The 21,649-nt window shown below is 44.4% G+C and overlaps 1 protein-coding gene across 1 annotated transcript; it reads right to left on the bottom strand.

The window, feature by feature from the left end:
- Positions 1-14,969: 14,969 nt before the first annotated feature.
- On the bottom strand, positions 14,970-15,212 carry LOC104373705 (serine palmitoyltransferase small subunit B-like). Its single transcript, XM_009979664.1, has one exon. The coding sequence runs from the start codon at positions 15,210-15,212 to the stop codon at positions 14,970-14,972; it is 243 nt and encodes an 80-aa protein (XP_009977966.1).
- Positions 15,213-21,649: the final 6,437 nt, after the last annotated feature.

Genomic DNA, 21,649 nt, shown 5'->3' with positions numbered 1-21,649 from the left:
AGAGGCACATATATTTCAGTGAACATTATTTTTACTCCCATGAATCCAGGAAAAAAGCATCAGAATGATTTCTAGAAATGGAGAGAGTATAGAGGAAGAGCTTTTCTGGAGGGATAGAGCTTTGCTGAAGGTGTGAATGGCTATTAGTGAAAAATCTTTCTTTTTTTGCATATTGCTGTCCCTTGGGGAAGCTCCTGGCCCCGTCCTTTGCACCAGGGATGGTCCTTGCCACTGGGGTCACATCACTAAGTCAGTAGAAGTCTAAGCAGAAAAGAGCCAATAGGTTTTGCTAGCAATTAGCTGTTTGGTAAATTTAGATATCTCTGTGAATCTTACTCCTAGTGAGAAGCATATCAGTTTGCACTGATTCCTTATCTTTCCCTCTGCTGTTTTCCAATGAGCATTAAGTATTATATTTAAGCTATATGCTAGCTTTGTGCTCTTACTGTTACACTTTTTAGGGTCTATATGATCTATTACCATAGCACACTACTTCATCTTGTGCTGTGTTACGTTTAATTTCTGTTAATGAGGCTATCTGAATATTTAACCGATGTGCACACCAACATTTGAATGACACGAATGACACTGAACTCCTATGCAAGTCGAGTTGATCCTCGGGTTTGCGATAGATTTGGTGTCCCATCTTCGGAAGTACCGCTTAGTCTCCAAGCTACCAAACAATAGTGAATCATAGAATCATAGAATCATGGAATGGTTTGGGTTGGAAGGGACCTCAAAGACCATCCAGTTCCAACCCCCCTGCCATGGGCAGGGAAACCCTCCACTACACCAGGTTGCTCAAAGCCTCATCCAACCTGGCCTTGAACACTTCCAGGGATGGGGCATCCACAGCTTCTCTGGGCAACCTGTTCCAGTGCCTCATCACCCTCTGAATGAAAAATTTCTTCCTTATAACCAATCTAAATCTGCCCTCTTTCAGTTTAAAGCCATTGCCCTTTGTCTTATCACTACATGCCCTTGTAAAAAGTCCCTCTCCAGCTTTCCTGTAGGCCCCCTTTAAGTACTGGAAATATCACCCCAGAGCCTTCTCTTCAGGCTGAACAGCCCCAACTCTCTCAGCCTGTCTCCAGAGCAGAGGTGCTCCAGCCCTTGGATCATCTTCATGGCCTCCTCTGGACCCGCTCCAGCAGCTCCATGTCCTTCTTGTGCTGGGGACCCCAGAGCTGAACGCAGTATTCCAGGTGGGTTGCAACATGAAGAGGATCTGTGTGATACATCAAGACAGCAAGCACGCCACTTTAAACCAGTTTTAATACAGCTTTGCTCTCACTCTTCTATGTGGATGACTGGGCCCTTGAGTGAATAGCTGTATGTAGTTGGCATGAAGGTCAAGTGCTGAGGTGAGAAAAGCTGGGACAGTGTTGGTAGAGGTGTGCTGTCAGAACAGCTGGCTCATAGCAGCTGAATTTTCCAATAAATAGAAGCAGCACAGAATGATGAATGAATGGGAAATATATTCCTGTGATTAATTTAACAGACACCTGAGGTCACTCTTCCCTCACGTAAACCGGATCCAGGAAAGGAGGTGGTGAAGCTACCAGAGAAGCTCCTGGGACCTCTTGTCCAGTTAGGGCAGCTCTGACCTTCCAACAAAGAGGTTTTGTTCTGGTCTGGGCTACTGTTTTCAATAGCTGTGTTAATTTAAATGTAAAACTCTCAAGAATTTAAGAACAAATGCAAACATTTTTTATGTTTTATGCATTTAAAAAAAATATCGACTATAAAATAAATTTGGGATTCAGAGCAGTGTGCACAGCTTCTAGGATGTTCAGCACCACCAAGTCACAAATTAATAAAAATACCCTCATTTAACTGTAGAAGTATTCTAACAACATTACGATGGATGCATGGGAAGGGTTGCGCAATAACAGTGAAACACCTCCATGATCTTTACTAATGTCAAATTTAGTTTTTAATAGGACTGTGGTGACACCTAGTCTCTATTTTTAGTTATCGAGGTCCTGAGCATGCATCCATTCCTAGCAATTTAATTTTTCCTGTTGCTTCAAGCAATAATTTGAAGGTATCTTCCCCTCCATGTGCAGCAGGAGCTCCTGCCTGCTTCTGCGGGCACCGCTGCCCCTGGGCCATGAGCCCCAGGAGGGATGTCCTCACATCCCCTCCGGGGATGGTTGCTCTTCTCTGCTGTTTCTCCTGTAGCCTTGCATTTGCAGCCAGAGTTTCATCTAACCACCCCTTAGCCACAGCTAAGGTTTTAATCCATGCCATGTGGCCTGTTCCTTTAGGAAGGAAGGGCTCTCCTTGCCTTTTATTGATTGCAGCCGTGAAGTCACAAACTCATAATTTCAACAATGTGGTGTGTGCAGAGCTGTGCTTTGGCAGAGGTGCTGCTGTTTCAGCTTCTCTTCTGTGGTCTCAAGGAGTGATATGAATGGGAGGAATAAGCCTTAGTCTTCCAGTACTTACAGGGGGCCTACAGGAAAGCTGGAGAGGGACTTTTTACAAAGGTATGTAGCGATAGGACAAGGGGCAATGGATTTAAACTGAAAGAGGGGAGATTTAGATTGGATATAAGGAAGAAATTTTTCACTCAGAGGGTGGTGAGGCACTGGAACAGGTTGCCCGGAGAAGCTGTGGCTGCCCCATCCCTGGAAGTGTTCAAGGCCAGGTTGGATGAGGCTTTGAGCAACCTGGTGTAGTGGAGGGTGTCCCTGCCCATGGCAGGGGGGTTGGAACTGGATGATCTTTGAGGTCCCTTCCAACCTAAACCATTCTATGATTCTAGGATTCTATAATAACATTAGCTAATTCCACTGGGACGCGACACTTCCAGGGGCTGCTTTCTGTGAGATAATCTGCACTAAATTTTCTGGGATAATGCTCCAATTATTTTCCAGTTCTTGCCTGTTTCTTCACTTCCTTGTGAAGGAATCCAATTAACGATCCGATTTACAGCACGAGCCACAAACATTGTTACTGCTGAACTTCAGAGGCAGGAGCAAAGCGAGCTGAGAAGAAACCTCCTTACAACAGCTTTGCAACAGACATCAGCGTATCGCGACGCTCCACTTCCAGCTGATCCACAGATAAAACCTGTGCGTTGCATCATCGAGCTGTAGTGAGCTTCGTCGCAGCGCAGACATCTGTGGCTTAATTTCCTTTTAATTAGGTAATGCGCTGCGTGAAATTTGCATGTAAGACATATTTGATGCAGTGCAGGGCGTCCCTCGTGGATGATGTTTGAAGGAGCAGCAGCGTTTGTGCAAGGGGTGCTGCAGAGTGATGGGTAAATGCTGCTGTTTGTCAGCAGAGGGGGATCATTCTGGGTCTTGCTGGGTGTTGCAGCAGCTGGATGCTGGGTGTGCTGGAGGCGTAGGCACTGGTTTTGTGCAAAGCCAGTCCTGCTGCTGCAGGGGCACAGAGGGTGCATGCAGCAGCTCTCTGCTCTTCGGCAGCTCCTGCTTTCGAAATTCCTGGAGCCTTTGAAGAGTCACTGCTGTGCCTGTCACGGGGTTACCAACAGAGGAATTTTTCCTAGTAGTCTTTAACAACTGAAATAAGCCAAACCATGAAGTTCCTTGAACTGAGCTACTTGAACAAAGGGACATCCTAGATTCATGAAATAGGATCTTCTGGGTATTACAAGGGAAAATCTTCCTCGTGCTAATTTCTGTTCTTCCCCAGCTCCTGTCACCCATTTCATGTTTATCAAGCACCACAGCTTATTGTTTCTTGATAACCACAGAAACCAAAGCTTTTACTTTATCATCAGGACAACTTCAGCAGCTCAGCCTTTACTGTTTCATCAACGTGCTATATTGTCGGAGAAACTCTAGTGATTAATTCTCCATTGCTTTATAATATTTCACTGTTGTGAGACTGCAAAGTTTTCCTCTTTGTTTTCCTCTTTTAAAAAGGGGTGGTGGTTTTAGTGTGGCACCGGTACCTGCCTGCCTATCCATGAGAACCTGCGCAGAAAGTACAGCCAGTTCCCACAGATCCATTCAACTTAGCAATTGCTTTTATTACAATTTTTCTTTTTTAGTGTAAAGATTGTGATGGGTCTTGCCAGTCAGTACAGCCTTCTATACCTGGGTTGGGGAACAGCCATGGGAAAGATTTAATTTTAAACAAAAGTGTGCACAGGAGCTGGGAAATCTTGCTGTAGTACTGGTATGTTTGTTACCTGTACCGAGATGCACTAGACCTGAACCACAGACTAAAAAATAATTGTTTTAAAAAGGTAAATATTTGCTCATCAGAACATGATAGGAATCTTAGAGACTATTGTACAGTAGCTGTTTGCTTTCCACTTGCCTTTTGTAATCTTCTGTGTCTCAGCTAAAAACGTCTCGTCCCATTAGCCGGCTAAAGGAATCCTGGTGAGAGGGTGGGTTGCACTGGGAGGAGTGGAGCTGCCAGGAGAGGGTCCATGCCAGTGTGAAGTCTGGATGTTGGCATCAGTAAAGTGAATATATTTTTGGAGACTTTATATTTTCAGATACTGGCACTTTGAGTTCTCTTGCAAGAGAATATGAGAATAGCAATATGCCGATAAAAATATTTTGCACATTGTTTCTGTTAAAAAACTGTACATAGAAATTGTGGATGATGTTGACGTTTCCTGGGCTTGCTTTACTCTAGCTGGCTGATGACAAAACGGAACAGAGAAAAAAGCCAAAAAACAGCTCAATGAACTTGCTCTAGAAACAAACCTGTAACCCTTGTCCTTTGGCTGGGATATGCACCACTCCTCCTCCTTCCATCGCTGCTTTTGAGGGGAGAAACAGAGGGAGAAATATGGTGGAGGCAGAAGTTATGTGTTCTGACATGGATGAAAGAGCCAAAGATTGACAGTTTATAGGGGAGAAGGAAGAGTAATGTTGGAATTCCAACATTAAAATTCTTACCAATGGTAACCTAGGACACTGCTGAAGTAGCAGGTTGGATAAATATAATGGCTGTCAGCTCTTCTTTTTTTTTTTTTTTCCCCAGTCCTTCATGATGGTATATGCATTTTATAATTATTCATCAAGATAAATTCTCAGGAAGAGGTGTTGCAATTTCAGTGGGCTGGATTTTTCTTTCCACCGCTCCCACCTGGCTGGCACACGCACCACGTGGGGATCTGACGCGGCGCTATTAAAGGATGGCTGTGCAGGTATTGCTCAGCTATAAAATTGCAAAACTGGGACTTAGAGTATGTATGATAGACTTTTAATGTAAAGGCACTGACTCTGGACTGCTCTTTGGGAGTGGAAACTTCCAAAGCTGGTATGAATGCTCACAGCTCATGATTTATTTAGGAGTATATGCATTTATAGAGAAGACGACCGCAGAGATGCTGGTTTTGTTATTGGAGATTTCTTGGGGAAAACCAGGCCACGTAGCCAGGGCTGCTGCAACGAGATGCTTATTTCAGTGCCAAAGCCCTGTGTTCTTGTTACAAGGTTTGGATGGAGGAGTTGGTTTTAGAGGGCACAGTAATTCTGAATAAAAAGCTACTATTGATTGAGGGCCTCTGAGATGTTTTGGTGCCACCAAAATATATCTGTGATAAGGAAGAGCTTCTGGATACCAAAATACTCAAGATTATTGGATAGCAGATGGGTCACATCTAGCCAGATGTGAAAGGCTTTAATACAGGAAGCTCTTCACATTTCTTGATGTTTCTCCACACCAAATGTGAGACAGCACGTACAGCTGGACGCAGCGCTGGGTGTAGGTCCGTGCACCTCGATAGCGGTCGAGTTCTACTTGATTTCATCAAGTTGTGCCTTTTATTCTCATGTGAGGGGAGATGTTGGAAAGGGAAGTCAAAAGTAGTCACCTGTGATGTGGAGAGGGCTTCAGGGGATGTGGGTATTACTCACCTTGAGTGAAGCATCTGGTGTGTCCTGTACTTCCCCTGGGCAAGGCACCGGGATGTATGGAGTTGGATGCGTCTGTTCGGTTTGCACCATCCTTTTTCCAGCTGTTACTTCATAAATCACTCAATCTCTGTGCCTTTGGCAGGTAATTAGTGTACATGAGCTACCAGGCTTCTCTCGTTGTGCAATTTGAGGCTGTGGAGAATGCAAAGAACTGATAGAAGCTCTTTCCTCTGCCAACCTGATGGGTGAGGCCCTTTGCTGTGCCGTGTTACCCCGTCTTTTAATTACATTGCTGCAATCCCATCGCAGCCCTCTCCGATGCCAGGGTGCTTTCTTCTTTTATTCCTCAGTAGTTTTGTTTGAAATACTCCTTGATGTACATTTTACCTGCATTTCCTCTTCCTGTTCATTTTTTTTTTTTTACATATCCAAAGCTCATAAAGATTCATGGCATGTAACTCATCCTTGAATATGACCTTGAAATAATGAGATATTCCTGATCTACTCCATGATTATGAAGCAAAGATAGGAGCTGTCAGAAAAAAATCACTGAAACAGCACCCTGGCTGACAGTACGTCTGTTGCTGACACTGGCACAATTTCCCTTTGTTTCCTCCCCTCCTCCCTTTTTGCTCAGTCACTGTGAGCAAAGCAGAATCTTTTCCTACAGATTTGCCAGATTTACCCTGTTTTCCATCTTGTAGACATTTCCTCTCTCCTCTTTGTCCTGGTTCTTGGCTATTTTCTCTTGCCTGAGCGTGTCTCAGCAGTAGGATACAAATTTTGATGCAAATGCTATGCATGCATCTTTTTAATTTCTCTTTTAAGCCCAGACTAAACCTAGCTCTTGGTAATCGAGGGGGCTGTAGCTTATCTTAGGCCGTGTGAAACAATTTCTACAGCCTGTTTCTAGCTTGGAGCTTCTTCTCCCAATGTAGAGGAGGCCTCAGTTATCCTGGTAGCAGCTCGAGGACAGCCCCACTTTGGGGCTGACTGTACCCAAACACCAGAATCAGCAGAGTTTATCAGCTCTTAGCTGTCCTGATGTAGCAACTACTGAAAGCAGCCTCTGAAATAGGGGTGGAGCAGACACCAATGGTGACAAGTGTGAACTCTCAGAGTTAATTCTTACCTCCACCTGTGAATCATAACCTTACGGCTGGGGAGTTGCCATACAAGATGCCCAGAGGTGTTTTCATAACTTGGGCTCCTCAAATTCAGGCAAAATATTGCTTACTCTAAGGAATAAAGATATTAAGGAGAAAATGGATCAAGCTTTGAATCAAGGTGTCTTCATTTAGTTTAGGCTGAGTTTTCCTTCCTGTGTGTGAGGAGAGAGAGTAAAGAGGAGCCTGTTTCATTCCGGCTCTTGCTGCTGGTATTACACTGAATCTTCAGTTTCCTAAGATTTAAGGTAGTTTATTTTCCCAGACATCCTGGTAATTTCAACTCCCTTGATTCGCTTGACTGCAACAAGTTTGCAGCAGGACCGCACGCTGGGTTAAGTTTGCTGTGGCTGTAGGAGTGAATGATCTGTACTTTAGGAGTCTAGCTTCTCTACTGACTCCCCAGTTTTTCAGTTTCTCATCAGGCTTGGCTTGGAGAGAAGTGCCAATACGATCCAAATGAGGCAGGAAAATTCTCCAGGTATCTGGAGAGCTTAGTGCAAGCTAAGAAACCCCATGTAATTTTGCTGGCAAAAGAGAGAGATTTGGTTTTGTATCCCCTTCATCTGACAGACCATCCCAGTATCTTTCTGGAAATAATGAGGAACCCATCTGGTTTTGGAAGTTTAGTAGGAGAGGATGTAGGAATCTCGACGAGATGGTAGGATGAAGTGGTGCATCCTTTTTCATGCGGCGTGCTGGGTGCTGGTCCTGGGGCTCTGTTTTCCTCCTCTGGGGATCGATGTCTGCAGCAGAAACTTCTTCAAAGCAGAAAGAGCATGCAACAATGGTCACTCACTGCCCAGCCAACCCTGAATCCCATTGGGGCAACAGCAGCAAAAGTCACTTTCCAAAGAGGGTGACTCAGGTGCAGCCTCAGCTCTGGGGCAGGGGGACACTGGCAACTGCTGTGGGGCAGGGAGGAACAAGAAGCTGGTGTCTCCTGCTGTCCTAGAGCCCATTGCTACATGCTCTCTCGTCCCTGAAGAAGGTAACCAATACTCCAGAAAGGTGAGGAGCAGCTATCTTCGTCATGGGTTATCACTAAATTCTGCAGTTGTCAGTACCTACGTGTGCACAAGGAGTCCAGGTAAATGAATTGTTATCTTATCTTGGCTAGGAAGGTATCTGGAGTTGGCAAACAGGGAGAAACGGGCTCCATGCGAACAGCAGTTTGTGGTAGGATATCACTAACTTGCCTGATACAGCTGTGATTTGGTGTGTTAGGAGTAAATAATTAAAATGACTTGGGCAAGGGCTGGCTTGCACACTGAGGGCAGCACTGCTTTTGATGCAACACTGGATGTTGATCGTTTTGTGTGATTGTGAGAAAGTTCTTACAAGTTCAGTAATACTTAGTTTGAAAATTAGAATCATAGAATGGTTTGGGTTGGAAGGGACCTCAAAGATCATCTAGTTCCAACCCCCCTGCCATGGGCAGGGAAATCCTCCACTACACCAGGTTGTCCAAAGCCTCATCCAGCCTGGCCTTGAACACTGCCAGGGATGGGGCAGCCACAGCTTCTCTGGGCAACCTGTTCCAGTACCTCACCACCCTCAATGTAAAGAATTTCTTTCTTATATCTAACCTAAATCTGCCCTCTTTCAGTTTAAATCCATTGCCCCTTGTCCTATCACTACACACCCTTGTAAAGAGAGTATCCCTCTCCAGCTTTCCTGTAGGCCCCCTTTAGGTACTGGAAAGCTGCTATAAAATTAGCCTTTTCTGCTTTAATTTTCAACTGCTGGAGCTGGCACGCTGCCCCCTCTCCACGTCTCTGCCCCAGGGCGCAGTAATCCATCTGCCAGAATCAGCCCGATTTCGGCAAACACGTTCCGGTGCCGCACAAGTGTGGTTTGTGCTTCCTACGCTCCTGCTGACCTTCTTTTACCATGGCTTAAACAGAGGGGTTTTTTTTTGCTAGCTCCCAAGTAATCAGGGAAATTAAACTCCAGAAATGGAACATTGCCTTGGAAAGAGGTGGAGGGAGGGGGACGGACGCAACATATTGTATTCACAGTTCTCCTCGACATGAAGTGTGTGCATGCTGGGCTGGGCTAATTCTGCGTGATCAAGAAGACCAGGACAACATCTGTCCTTGGCAGTAGTGCAGCAGAAACTTCCTACCATGGAGATTAGAGAGTTTTCCCTTTGCATTCCATTTTTATTTGCAGGCAAGTTTCAAAGAGGTATCTCTGTGGAAGCACGTTTCTTACACCTCAGAGTTTTTGCATGCTGTTGATTGATGATGTCTGTTTGCTGTTTTGGAAGGTTTATCTCAAATAGGGCCTTTATAATATTTAAAATACGTTAATGACATTTTTCACTTGATAAAAACTTTAGGGCCTTTTTACCTTTAGCCATAACTGTATGAATCATTGTAAATGAAAAAAATAACTTCTTTCACTGAATTTGCGTCCGAAGCAAGAATCTTAAATTAAGGCCAAATAACAGCAATAATAAAACCTCAGAAAAAAAAATTTATACTTGACCATGCTTAAGATTTCAGAACTTCAGAACGTGGGGTCTCATTTTTCAGGGAGTTCCATGTAGATGAAATCAGACACTCAGATGATGGGCTGTCTCTCCAAGTGAGTGGTTTGAATCCAGATGCCCTCCAGATGTGTAGGGCAGGGAATGGCAGCGCTTCCCCACCAACCACCTTGGACTATTTTGTCAGTCTTTTCTAGAAAGTTTTGTTTTGTTTTGTTTTGTTTGTTTTCCAGTCTTTTCTAGGAAAAAAAAAAAAAAGAGAAAGGATGGAAATAGATGTTTCTCTTTCTTCTGTTGAGTAAGCAGTCAGGCAGGAGGCTGTCTGGGGGTATGAACAGGAGGAATATCACACTTGAAAAAAGTTAGCACTACGTTTAGTCACTGCTCACCTAAGCTGAGTTTAGCTGGCAGCTGATCATCCGAGATGTCTGTATCCCACTGACCACCCTCTGAGCTATAAACTGCTGCCACCCTCTTTCAAACTCTGCGTTTGAATTCCTGTGATGAAAGGAGTGCACCAAATTTAGAGATAAGCCTGCTGGATGTGCAGTCACTGGAGGCGATGATGATATCCCTATGTTTACTGTATGAGACCACTGCTAAGGAAAAGGTCCCTGGGAAGGTTTTTTTTTAATACTCTTGGGTAAAGGCTGCCTGGAGGGGCTTCAGGAAGAAGGTTCTGGAGGTTCATGGTTTGAATGTGTGCACATGTAGTCGCCCTCGGTAATGGATTTGGGAGGTGATCCATGAAATTGTCCAGGAAACCTTTACGGCAGGATAAATGCTAGCTTTGATTGAATGAAATTAAGAAAATTAATTTTAAACAAGGGACGTATGGTGCCAGCCAGCTGAGCCCAGAAATTTCTCACCGTTTAATTTAACGCTGCATTTATACTTTCAGGGTGAAAGCGTCTGGAACTGGTTCATTTCCCTTTCTCCTTTTGTTTCCTTTAGCACTATTGGATTATTGGTTCTGTTTACTCTTAACATAGTCCTTTCATTTGCTTTTTGTGGTGTAAAAACTTCCAGCTGCTGTGCTCAGCCTGAACTACAATTAGCATAGGGTAATGACGGAGCAATTAACTACAATTAACATGGAGTAATAATGAAGCAGGAGAAAAGGGTGCCCTGCCAAGGTGTTTTATGAAGAACCCGACACTACGCTCTTCACAACAGGGTTGTTGCCCATATGCTGCACGTACCAAGTTGCCTGCTGGTGTTACTGGCAGCTCTCCGAAATGCGACCCTCCTCCTGCGGCGTGTTGCTGTTACAGCAAGTATTGCTTCCGCCTTAATGTGCAGATGTGATCTGACAAAAACCTCTTTCCATCCTGTATGAACGGCTTCATCCACAGCGAAAAGGATTTCAAAACTGGAGCAGAGTTTCCCAAGCTCAACATGAGAAGCTCAACACGAGCTGGCACCGTGCGCTGGCAGCCCAGAAAGCCAACCGTGTCCTGGGCTGCACCCAAAGCAGCGTGGGCAGCAGGGCGAGGGAGGGGATTCTGCCCCTCTGCTCTGCTCTCGGGAGACCCCACCTGAAATACTGCGTTCAGCTCTGGGGTCCCCAACACAACAAGGACATGGAGCTGTTGGAGCGGGTCGAGAGGAGGCCATGGAGATAATCCAAGGGCTGGAGCACCTCTGCTATGGAGACAGGCTGAGAGAGTTGGGGCTGTTCAGCCTGGAGAAGAGAAGGCTCCGGGGTGATCTTATTGCAGCCATCCAGTACCTAAAGGGGCTACAGGAAAGCTGGAGAGGGACTTTTTACAAGGGCATGTAGGGACAGGACAAGAGGCAATGGGTTTAAACTGAAAGAGGGGAGATTTAGATTGGATATAAGGAAGAAATTTTTTACATTGAAGGTGATGAGGCACTGGAACAGGTTGCCCAGAGAAGTTGTGGATGCCCCATCCCTGGAAGTGTTCAAGGCCAGGCTGGATGGGGCTTTGAGCAACCCGGTGTAGTGGAAGGTGTCCCTGCCCATGGCAGGGGGGTTGGAACTGGATGATCTTTGAGGTCCCTTCCAACCCAAACCATTCTATGATTTTAAGATTCTAAGCTGTAGTGTGGTCTTAAGCTGTTGAAAGTGGTATCCCACCTCCTCTCTCTTTCAGCCAGGGAAAACAATGCTTCTGTTCACTGCTGTATGCCAAAAATGCTTTGAAATCTCCTGCTGCAACCCACTAATTTTGAGTGTTAAGTAGCTAGAGTTATTTCCGCTTTTCTAGTAGAAAGGAGAAGTGAAAAGCGTTGGAAAAATCTCAAAAGGCTTTTTAGCAGAGAGAGGTTATTTTCAGCTGTCTCCTTCCTTCCTGGTGAATATCTCTTGCCCAAAAACTTAAAAATTTAGTAAAGAAGCTAAAGAACACACACACAAAAAAGTTTTTCCACTTAAGTAAGGTGCAGGGAGCCTCTCGAAGAGAAACTGCTGCTGTTTTCCTCCATCTTCCAAGCACCTTCCGCAAAGCTAAACAGAGATAACAGGAATAATAAGGAAGAGAAGTGCTTTACTGGAGTCCCACCATGAGAGGTCGGTGGAAATTCCCTCTTCCTGAACAAAGCCGTTTGCTTTTTCTGTTTGCTTTAAGTTAAATGTTTAAATAGCAATATTAAATCGGGGCGTGTGCTCCTTGAGATACGAGACCCAGCCTTTGCGTACCTATAAGAAAGTGTTTTTCCTCATACTCCTAAAAGCAGATCATTTGTGTGTGATGCCATTGGGAACAAATAACCTGTTTGAGAAATTAAAAAATAAGATGTTATTTGAAACAGGATTGATGAAGAGCTGCTGTGGCATTTACATCATCACATTATCTAGTTAAAAAGCAGAATCTTTTGAGGATAGGATATTGGGAAGCATTTTTGGTTCAAGCACCAACTTGGTAGGTAAATATTTTCATGTTTTCACCTCCAACATTTGGGTTGTTACTTTTATTCTCTCTTATAGACTGCTTTCATAGACATTTTCACAGCTCCTTGACATTTTTCATCTCCTCCAGTGCTCTGTTTGTTACTGTAAGCACGATTACAGCTTGGCAGCTCATATTTGCAGGTTAGCAATGGTGATTGAACTGATACAACAGCTAAGCCTTTGGCTCCCATTTGAGCCTAAACCACTCAATAGTTGTGCCACCAGCACACACAGGTATTTGTTGCCTTAATTTCATAGAATCATAGACTGGTTTGGGTTGGAAGGGACCTCAAAGATCACCCAGTTCCAACCCCCCTGCCATGGGCAGGGACACCCTCCACTACACCAGGTTGCTCAAAGCCTCATCCAGCCTGGCCTTGAACACTTCCAGGGATGGGGCAGCCACAACTTCTCTGGGCAACCTGTGGCAGTGCCTCACCACCCTCAGAGGGAAGAATTTCTTCCTTAGATCTAATCTAAATCTCCCCTCTTTCAGTTTAAATCCATTTCCCCTTGTCCTATCACTACACGCCCTTGCAAAAAGTCCCTCTCCAGCTTTCCTGTAGGCCCCCTTTAAGTACTGGAAGGCTGCAATAAGATCACCCCAGAGCCTTAATTTGAAGCACACCAGTGGCTGGCCGCAAGGGAATTCAGGCACATCCATGATCTGCTTGTACTGGTGATACGAACAAGTGTGGCTCCGGTGTGAGCCACAACCTGAACACAGCAACTGTGAGACGATGAACGTGGCTCCTCACAAGCAGGAGACCTGTGCATCTCCAAGAGTTGCCTTCAGGACCTTGTGAACAGGTCTGCAGAGCAAGACCTTCCATGAAGTTTCTGGTGATTTTTGTGGGTTTTTTTTTTCTTATTTTTTTTAACTCTCGCACCACCAGAGACAGGAGAGGTCTCGGGCTGGAGCACTAATGAGGATGAACATTGCAGTCCACACATGGGTCCATTTAAGGAGCTCTGAAACCTTGCCCCAAAACATTCGCAACAGATTAGTCTGCCGTGGTGTCAGCCTGGCCCACACACATCCAGGGAATTTAGGAACAACTAGAAAATCCAGCAAGAGCCGAGTCATGCACCGAGATGTTGTTTCTGAAGAATAAAATTTTATTTTTTGTTTCTGAAAAAACTGCACACGCATGTTCAGATCTGTTCAACCTTCAAAACATAGGGCTGAGTTTCCAAACAAATTTTGCTGTTTTAAGCACGTGGGACCCCACTGCAGCTTGATAAAGAAGTTAAGAGGGTTTTTTTGATCCTGTAACTGTACAAACGTCATTCGAAAGCTATTTACATTTTGCACCTCTCACTTCCAGTAACAGTAGCATCAGCTGTTAGATACATGCGCTGTAGAGCGATAACTTATGATTTGGCGTTGACTTTTGATTTAGGTGCAGAGTGAAAACCAAACCAACCTTCCATTGTTCAAGAAACTCGCCCCAGGCAATGATAATAAATCTCATTTCTTCTTTAGAAAGGAGATCTCTTGAAGCACTCAGACTTCTCTGTCGTTAGTAAAATATTACTTCCACTCTCTTTCCTGGATCATCTTCCTCTGGTGCAGACAGGCACTTTGCTTGCCGCGGTGAATGGGAGCAGGAAGAAAAGATGTCTGGGTTTGTACCAAGGGCAGGAGCACACTGAGACAGAGCCAGTTCTGTTTCTTTCTGCCTTTTTCAGTAAACTGCAAGATTGCCTTCAGTATGGCTTTTTTACTATCTTAGACCATCTAAACTCAGATGCAGCAACTTAGATGCAAAAAGTTGATGTTTGTACGGCTGTTACTTTCTCTTTTAATTTCCTCTCCCATCTATTAAAAACCACAAGTCAATAACCAGCCAGATAGTAGTACTCAAATCATGCTGTTTTATACTCATCTCCCAAATTCTCTAACCTGGGCCAAAGAAGGCATGGTATATTTTGCCACTGCACTCTTGGCAGAACTTTTTTGTGTACAATGAGCGTAGTACCCCTCCTCGCAGCCATCAGAAACAGCCTTTGCTGTTTCATACATGCCAGTGTGCTTAAATTCGGGTGCTGAAAGTGGGAGCTGGTGGAATATTAGGTTAACGTGGCATTGCAGGTGATGTGTTTCATTATCACACAGCAAAAGCTGGCCCGTGGTTCATTTAACGGGGACTGTGCAGCCAGTAGTCAGTGCATTATTCTGGTTTTAGAATCATAGAATCATAGAATGGTTAGGGCTGGAAGGGACCTTCAAAGGTCATCTAGTCCAACCCCCCTGCAGGAACAGGGATATCTCCAACTAGATCAGGTTGCTCAGGGCCTCGTCCAACCTGGCCTTGAACGTCTCCAGGGATGGAGCATCCACCACCTCTCTGGGCAACCTGTTCCAGTGTTCTACAACTCTCTGTTTTCAGCTCTGGTAATTAAGCAAGCCATGTTTTGTAAGAGAAAATGCTGTTTTGGTAACTGCAAAACTGCTTCAGAATGAATACACAGAATTGAAGAAGACATTGCACGTCACAAGTTGCAAAGAGCTGCTAATCACTACTCGGGCAAGTTCAGTTCACGATGGAAACCGCGCTCTCGGGCTGGCCTCCAAATATCTGGGAGAAGAACTCGAAAGCCAGGCGGACGTGGATGGGGACGAAGACGTAAGCCGTGTACACCACCATAGCGAAAACAGTCACGGTGATGGTGTGGAACATGGACTGCTCCCAGGGCTCCAGCACGTAGCTGCAGGTGATCAGTAGGTACTGGTAGTACAGCCAGTGGATATAGTCCTTCACACGCTTAATATCCATCTTCAGCTTTCAGTGGTTTTGAGAAGACGACCTGTAACGACAGAGGAGTCTGGATTACAGCTGCAGTGGAAAAAAAGACCTGGAACTAAAAAAGTGCTGCGGTGACCATCATTTCAAGTTCCACACCACATGTAATCGTTGCATAAAATAAAAGTTCAAACAGAAATAACGCATCGGTGCCATCGCCAGCCTCTGCTGCCCTGGGGCAGAGGAAAACAACCTTTAGCTCTAGCAACTGCTGCTTGTGGTTGCTGAAGCTGTGTCAGTTGGGCACTCTCAATTCCTGTGTTCTGATTATGAGTGTGTTTTGCTATTCATTCTGCACTGGGAATGAAAACTGCGTTAGCTTACGAAGGGATGGGGTTCACGTGGAAGTCAGGGAGGCGTGCATTTAAAAGGGAAGGGTTTGGGCCAGCTTCTGTGAATGTGAATGGGAGACTCGTATGCTCTGGAATAAAGACGAGATTAAAAGAACTGCTCTGTGAAAACTCCTCTGCTTACTTCTGATAATAATTTTTATTATTCTGCAATTGTTAGGAATAAAGAAAAGACAAGCTATGAAAGGGAGGGAAAAAAGTAATCTCAAATAGCGTAAGAAGCTTTTTCAGCTCATTCCAAAGAAATAAGATACATTACAGATTAAAAAAGTGTTTAATGGAAGTTACAAGCCTAGGAAAGATTTTCCTCTCAGGTAATACCTTTATGCATTCATTGTTCCTGTCTCCACACAGAAGGAAGAATGGCTGAGCAAGTATTAACTACGACATGTTTTTTGCCTTCCACTGTTTTCTGTTTTTCAGTGTTTTAAATAATCTTTAAATTCAGGCTAAAAACATCTACGTAGAGAAAATACAGAGAGTGATAAGAGACTGTATGAGGCTTCACAGAGGGACTCCTTTCTTTTGGGAGTTGAGTTTGAGGACACATATGCTTACCAGGTCAGCTCACAGTCAAAGGGAATACAAGAGATTTTAGCCCTGCTGGCAAACCTTCCAATGTATCGTTTTGTTCTACCCTTCTGTTGCCTAAAATTCCAGGGAGGAGATGCTTGGACATGTCACATCCCTCCAGTCTTGTGTTTGCAGTGAGAGTTCTGGGCAACAGAAATTTTCCATCCCTCAAGGCAACAAATGCTAAGGTAGCACTGGGAAATTTGCAGCCTGTGATTAAAATAATGATGGGCCACTGGTACAGGCCAAATATATTACAATATTCAATGTTTTACTGCCTCTGGAGCCTGTACAGTGTATTCTGGTGGTATGTAGGTATCTACTGAAGGGAAGGCAAATGACCAGTAAAAAGGATCCCTGATTTGTTTTGTAACAGCTCTGCTTTGGTTACTGATGTGTACAATTTTTGTCCAGTGGATGCACACCTTGACGGATCATATTTCTCCATCTTCCTTCCTGTAGGTCAATGGTACTGCCAGTTCAGCATTCCCACATTACGTTGCACATGGAGCATCCTGCCAGACTACCTTACGCCTCGCCGTCTGGAGATGCTGTAAGGTACATTTTTGCCCCTTCTTCTTTGGGAAAACAACAACTGCAGGCTCTCCCTAAGCGTGGTGGACTGTCTGATTGAGTTGGCACTCCAAGTGCCTGTCCAGTGCTCTTGATGGTGGAGCTGACTGTCTTTGTTTCCCCTCCTTCATCGTGTGCTGGCTCCTCTCCCAGTGTTTCTCTTCCCATCCCTTGGCTTCCTGTCCAGACCTCCTTGCATCTGTTCCCCAGTTGCTCCTCAACTCTCAACACCCCATGAATGCAACGTCTTAGCTAGCAACCAGTGCAGTGAAACTGTAAACCTGTGCATTAAAAGGCTTGTTTGTATTAGCAGATTTTTACGCAGAAAATTTTCTCTACTTGCCCCATCACCCACCCAGCCTTCACTTTCCCCCAGCCCCTCTTCTTCTGTGTCCTCCAACCATCAGGACCTTCCCCACTGTATCTTTTTCCCTCTCCTTCTCCCAAAGCAGTCCATTTCCTTTGCTTCCATCTTCCTTGTATCTCCTAGACTACATCTCCTAGACCAAGAGGCTGCCTACAGTGCTTTTGGGGGGCAGATCACTTCCATTTTAAATCTAGCTGTGACTGTCTTTGCTGTGAACAGCTTTACTTGCAAGCGTACAGGCTGGGGAGAAAGGCCAGCACTGGTTTCTGTCCTGGTATGAATGGAAGATAATTCCTTTCAAATAAATTATTTTAGGGGAGAAGTCAAGAGAGGCCTTAAAGCCTTGTAAATATTGCAAAGCCCTTAATAAAAATGGCACAGCTGGCAAACTGTGACTCACTGGGAGCCAAAAGTGTCTCTATTTATACCTTCTGCAAAAAGAACAGCATTTTTCAATGAAGAGGTTAAGCCCTTTCCTATAGCACTGAAACTAAACCGATAAGGGCCCTCTCGTGCTATCCAGGATTATGGTATTTACAGGGGGGTTATACCTGTGCTTGCTAAACTCGTACCTCTCCGGGGTAAATACCTGTTAAGCCTGACTGCTGCAGAGAGAATCTGCAAGGCTGGAGCACCTGCTGTGGGTGTTAAAGGCGACGAGGTTATCAGAGGGGTGCTGCAGTGGTTTTGAGGCGAGAGGTCCCAGGGAGCTTTCTGCCCACGGCAGCACATAGACTTGTATATCTCAATACAGAACTGGTGTAAGGAAAAGCCAAAGAGAGGAAAAAAATTTCCCCAGGTTGATTTTACTGATATTAAACCAATCTACCAGGCTGCAGCCTCACCACTATCACTTAACTAGACATTGCTGTCTTGGAGAGATCCATGAATGAAGTATGAATAATTAAAATGAGGAGCAGACCTTTTGATTTCTATCAAGGACCTTGTTACACTTTCTCCAGCCTGGGGATTGCGTTTCCATGTGAGTCCTAGCAGCCAGCCTGTGCTTCTTCAGTTCTTCCCATTCATGGCACGGGGGGAATAACCCCATCCCCAGGCACTCAGACACACTTGCAACGGCACTCCCTGGACTACCAGCCAAGAATACAAGCCGTCTTCATGCAGAGGCTGTGTGGTCTCTAAATGAACAATAGAGGCTGAGATAAGTAAAAGGCAAACAGTCAAATTACAGGGTCTGCCCTCGCCGCTAACACACTCCTGCTGCATTTAATCTACCCAGAGACTTTCTCCATTAGCACGACTGTCTTGGAAACGCAGCAAACACAAGGGGCATCTTGGGATAATGCAATTCAAGATGCATAATTTATAAAAGGAAAGCACGGGAGGGGAGGAAAAAAAAAGCCATCTTAAACCAGCTGCACAGTCAATGAGAGACAAGAATCCACTGTGTTACTGTGGCACAGATACCTTTTCTGACGGTACCCCGTTTGCATTGATTCAAGGCCAGTTTGAAGCATCAGCAGTAAACCAAAGAAACTCTGGAGGCTAAAAATTCCATATTTTAATCAGGACTTGTCCTAGAGAAGGCTTCCACTTACATTTTTAAGCATTACTGGGTTTTATTGCATTAATGCCACAATCAGCTGGCGCTCTGAGTTGGAAGGGTCCTGTGTTATTAACTCATCAGTTCCCAGCATTCCAGAACAGGAGATAATTTGCTGTTATGCAATTTTAACTCACTGCTCATTTGTCTACAAATTTGGATTTAAGTATTCAGTTGTGTTGTGGAAATGCCTTCCTGTTCAGAGGCTGTGGGACAGTTACAACCAGCTATGAATAAAATGAATAGAATTCAGCTCCTAAAGCTGTTAAGCAATATTCAAATTATTTTCAGCAATTTCACCTCCAAGCAAAAGCAAGAAGAGAAACCTGTAAAGCAGCTTTTATTGTTTTAAGTGGCAACCTGATCTTCTTGCCTGTTGACACATGTCTCTGATTAGGGCAGCTAAAAAGATAAATCATCATAAAAAAAAAAAAAAATCCCAGGTTTCATTTAGGAGCATGCCCAATCTCCAGGAAAAAAAAAAAAAGTATTAATAACCTTAGCTCCAGTGTTAGAGCTACTGTTTGGAGTTGTAATCTGAAGATGTGATTGTAAGGTGCTTTACTATATAATTTCTGCTTTGAGTGACAGGGTTTTGGGGATTTTGTTCACGCTAGCAGTCTGCGACTGACTGGTGGCTGGACAGCACCTGCTGGGAAATTCCTGTGGAAAGTCTTGCAGGGGAACTGGGATAGACTGGTTTCCAAAGAATGTTTGAAAAACACCTTACACCCTCAGCAGGAGAGTTTGGTTGACTTATATATCTAGAGAAAAAGGGTTTCTCACATATATTCAGTTCTAGATAACTTTATCTAGAGTGGGGGAAAACAAACCCTGGAGCTGGAGGTAGCCCCGTAATCATGAAACAGGTCTCTGATGCTTTGAATAGAAAGTAGGGTCAAGTTTTATAAACAAGATAGGAAGGAAAAAAACAAGCAAACAATCAATCCATTCCCCAAATGCAAATATTTAATTGGCTAAAAATTGGCCATTTGCTAAATAATTGCTGTGATAGCACAGAAGCAAGAGTCAGTCGGTCTTGCAGAATCCTAAAGGATTGCACTCATGCTGAAGCTTAAGTAAAATCCAGCCATGAGCCCAAGGCTTGTATTTGGTCTCACATGCAGGCTCCAAGTAGCAGGAGTGATAAGGCAAAGTGCAAAAATTATTTTAAAGTTGTCTGATATGTAAGTAATTTCAGCTATTAGAAGAGGAATGGGTAGGCATCCTTCTTGGGTATTGAAATACATGTCCTTTCTGCAAGTTATTTATCTGCAATTGTTCTTATTTGTGATTTTATTGTGTTAAATGGATTTGTTATGCTGTTGCTGAGACAGAACACCCTGACTTATCCAAGGCACCAATCTTACCCCTCTGAATGCAAACATAAAATCAATGGGTTCATCCCAGAGTTATTTCTGTAAGTGCAAGTAGAGCGACAAAGGGATTCACCTTCCCAGTGCATCATGTGTTTGCTTTATTATGTTTTATTCAGCGAGCACCAAGCATAGTTCATTCATAGGAATGAAATACAGGTCCTGTGGACCAGCAGTCGGGAAGAAATCAGGAAGAAATTTAGATGAGGCAGCACTTGGAATTGTGCAGAGAATCTGAACGCCAGAATCTCCTGGGGACACTGTCTCCATCCGTTCCTCCGTTGCATCTGTGCTGCTCAGATTCCCTGTACACAGCGTGGCCCGTGGCCATATGGTATCAGCTCAGCCTAGAAAGCTGCCTATTGCCTACAGACAAGCAGAACCCTCAGGTTACTGGAATACTTGCACATGGATGTTTAAATGCACCCTAAAGCTAATTTTCCCAGGGAGGTTATGCCAGACGAAGAATGTGAATGAGAACAGCAGCAATAATCCCAGCACAGCTCCCATTATGGACAATTATGCGCCATTAAAAAGGTCTTTTATAGACAGATTTTAATAAGTACCCTCCCCCTCTAATTCTGGAGTGAAAATGCACAGCAGCAGTGAGGCCATCTCTGGTTTCCCTTCCTCAGCATTCATCTTCCTGAATCAGCACCTCGTCCTGTGCTTGGCCGTACGTTACTGCCAGCTACTGTGCTACAGGAATTGCAAACTCTTCTTACACAGATGCTCCTGCCACCATCCAGGCAACAGCAGAATGGAGCTCAGAGCTGGTAAAATTTTATTGCATTTTGCATGCAGGTGAACGTGCTTTGACTGTGCCTATGGGTTTGGTTTTGTTTTGTTTTTTTTTTTTTTTAAAAAATCTTCCAGGAGTGGAAAAATACTTTCCAGTAGTGGAAACAGTAAGGCAGAAAAGGCCATGGTATTTTCAGCCACACTTCTGCCTTACCTTGCTCAGAAGAAGGAACTCCAGCATCTTCCAGATCTGTCAGCAGCAACTCTCCTTCCTGCTGACCTTAGGATAGCACATAGGTGCTATTTTGCTTCTTTTAAACGAAGAAAGTTACATAATTCATACAACACCTCACAAACACCTTTCCCTGTTGACAAAAAGACTTCCTTTTACCTGTGGTAGCTCAGTCAAGGCAGCAAAACGCTCGTTGAGTGGCAATGCCACACCTGCACAAAATCCAACTCAGACTTCCTCATCTCCGAACACAAACCTCATCCTCATGTGCATGCTCCTTCAGCAGCTCTGGAGGTTGGATTAGTTGATCTCTAAGGTCCCTTCCAGCCTATGCCATTCTATGATTCTATGATTCTCTTCATTCTATGATTCTCTTCATTGGTACCCTAGTCCCAAGCATCAGTTTGGTGCTACAGTTTAGCTGCATGGACACATCTGTAACTGGAGCAAACAGATTCTTGCCAGACTGCCTCTCCACCTGGATTGCACTGTACCCAGCTGATATCTGAAATACTGTTTGCTCCTTCAATCAAGTTAAACACACATATCGAGTATACGATGGCCGACAACAATGCAGAAAGTAATTTAAAATGTGATATATAAACTGTTGGCCCTCAAGAAAGGAGAGGATGTT

The sequence above is a fragment of the Tauraco erythrolophus genome, chromosome 11, assembly GCF_009769465.1.
Source record: "Tauraco erythrolophus isolate bTauEry1 chromosome 11, bTauEry1.pri, whole genome shotgun sequence".
Taxonomy (NCBI): Eukaryota; Metazoa; Chordata; class Aves; order Musophagiformes; family Musophagidae; genus Tauraco; species Tauraco erythrolophus.
The sequence above is the reverse complement of the archived record's forward strand: the minus strand, read 5'-3'. Positions and strand labels throughout refer to the sequence as shown.

Excerpts from the sequence above, each read along its gene's own strand:
- LOC104373705 (XM_009979664.1), bottom strand. The coding sequence starts at position 15,212 with ATGGATATTAAGCGTGTGAAGGACTATATCCACTGGCTGTACTACCAG.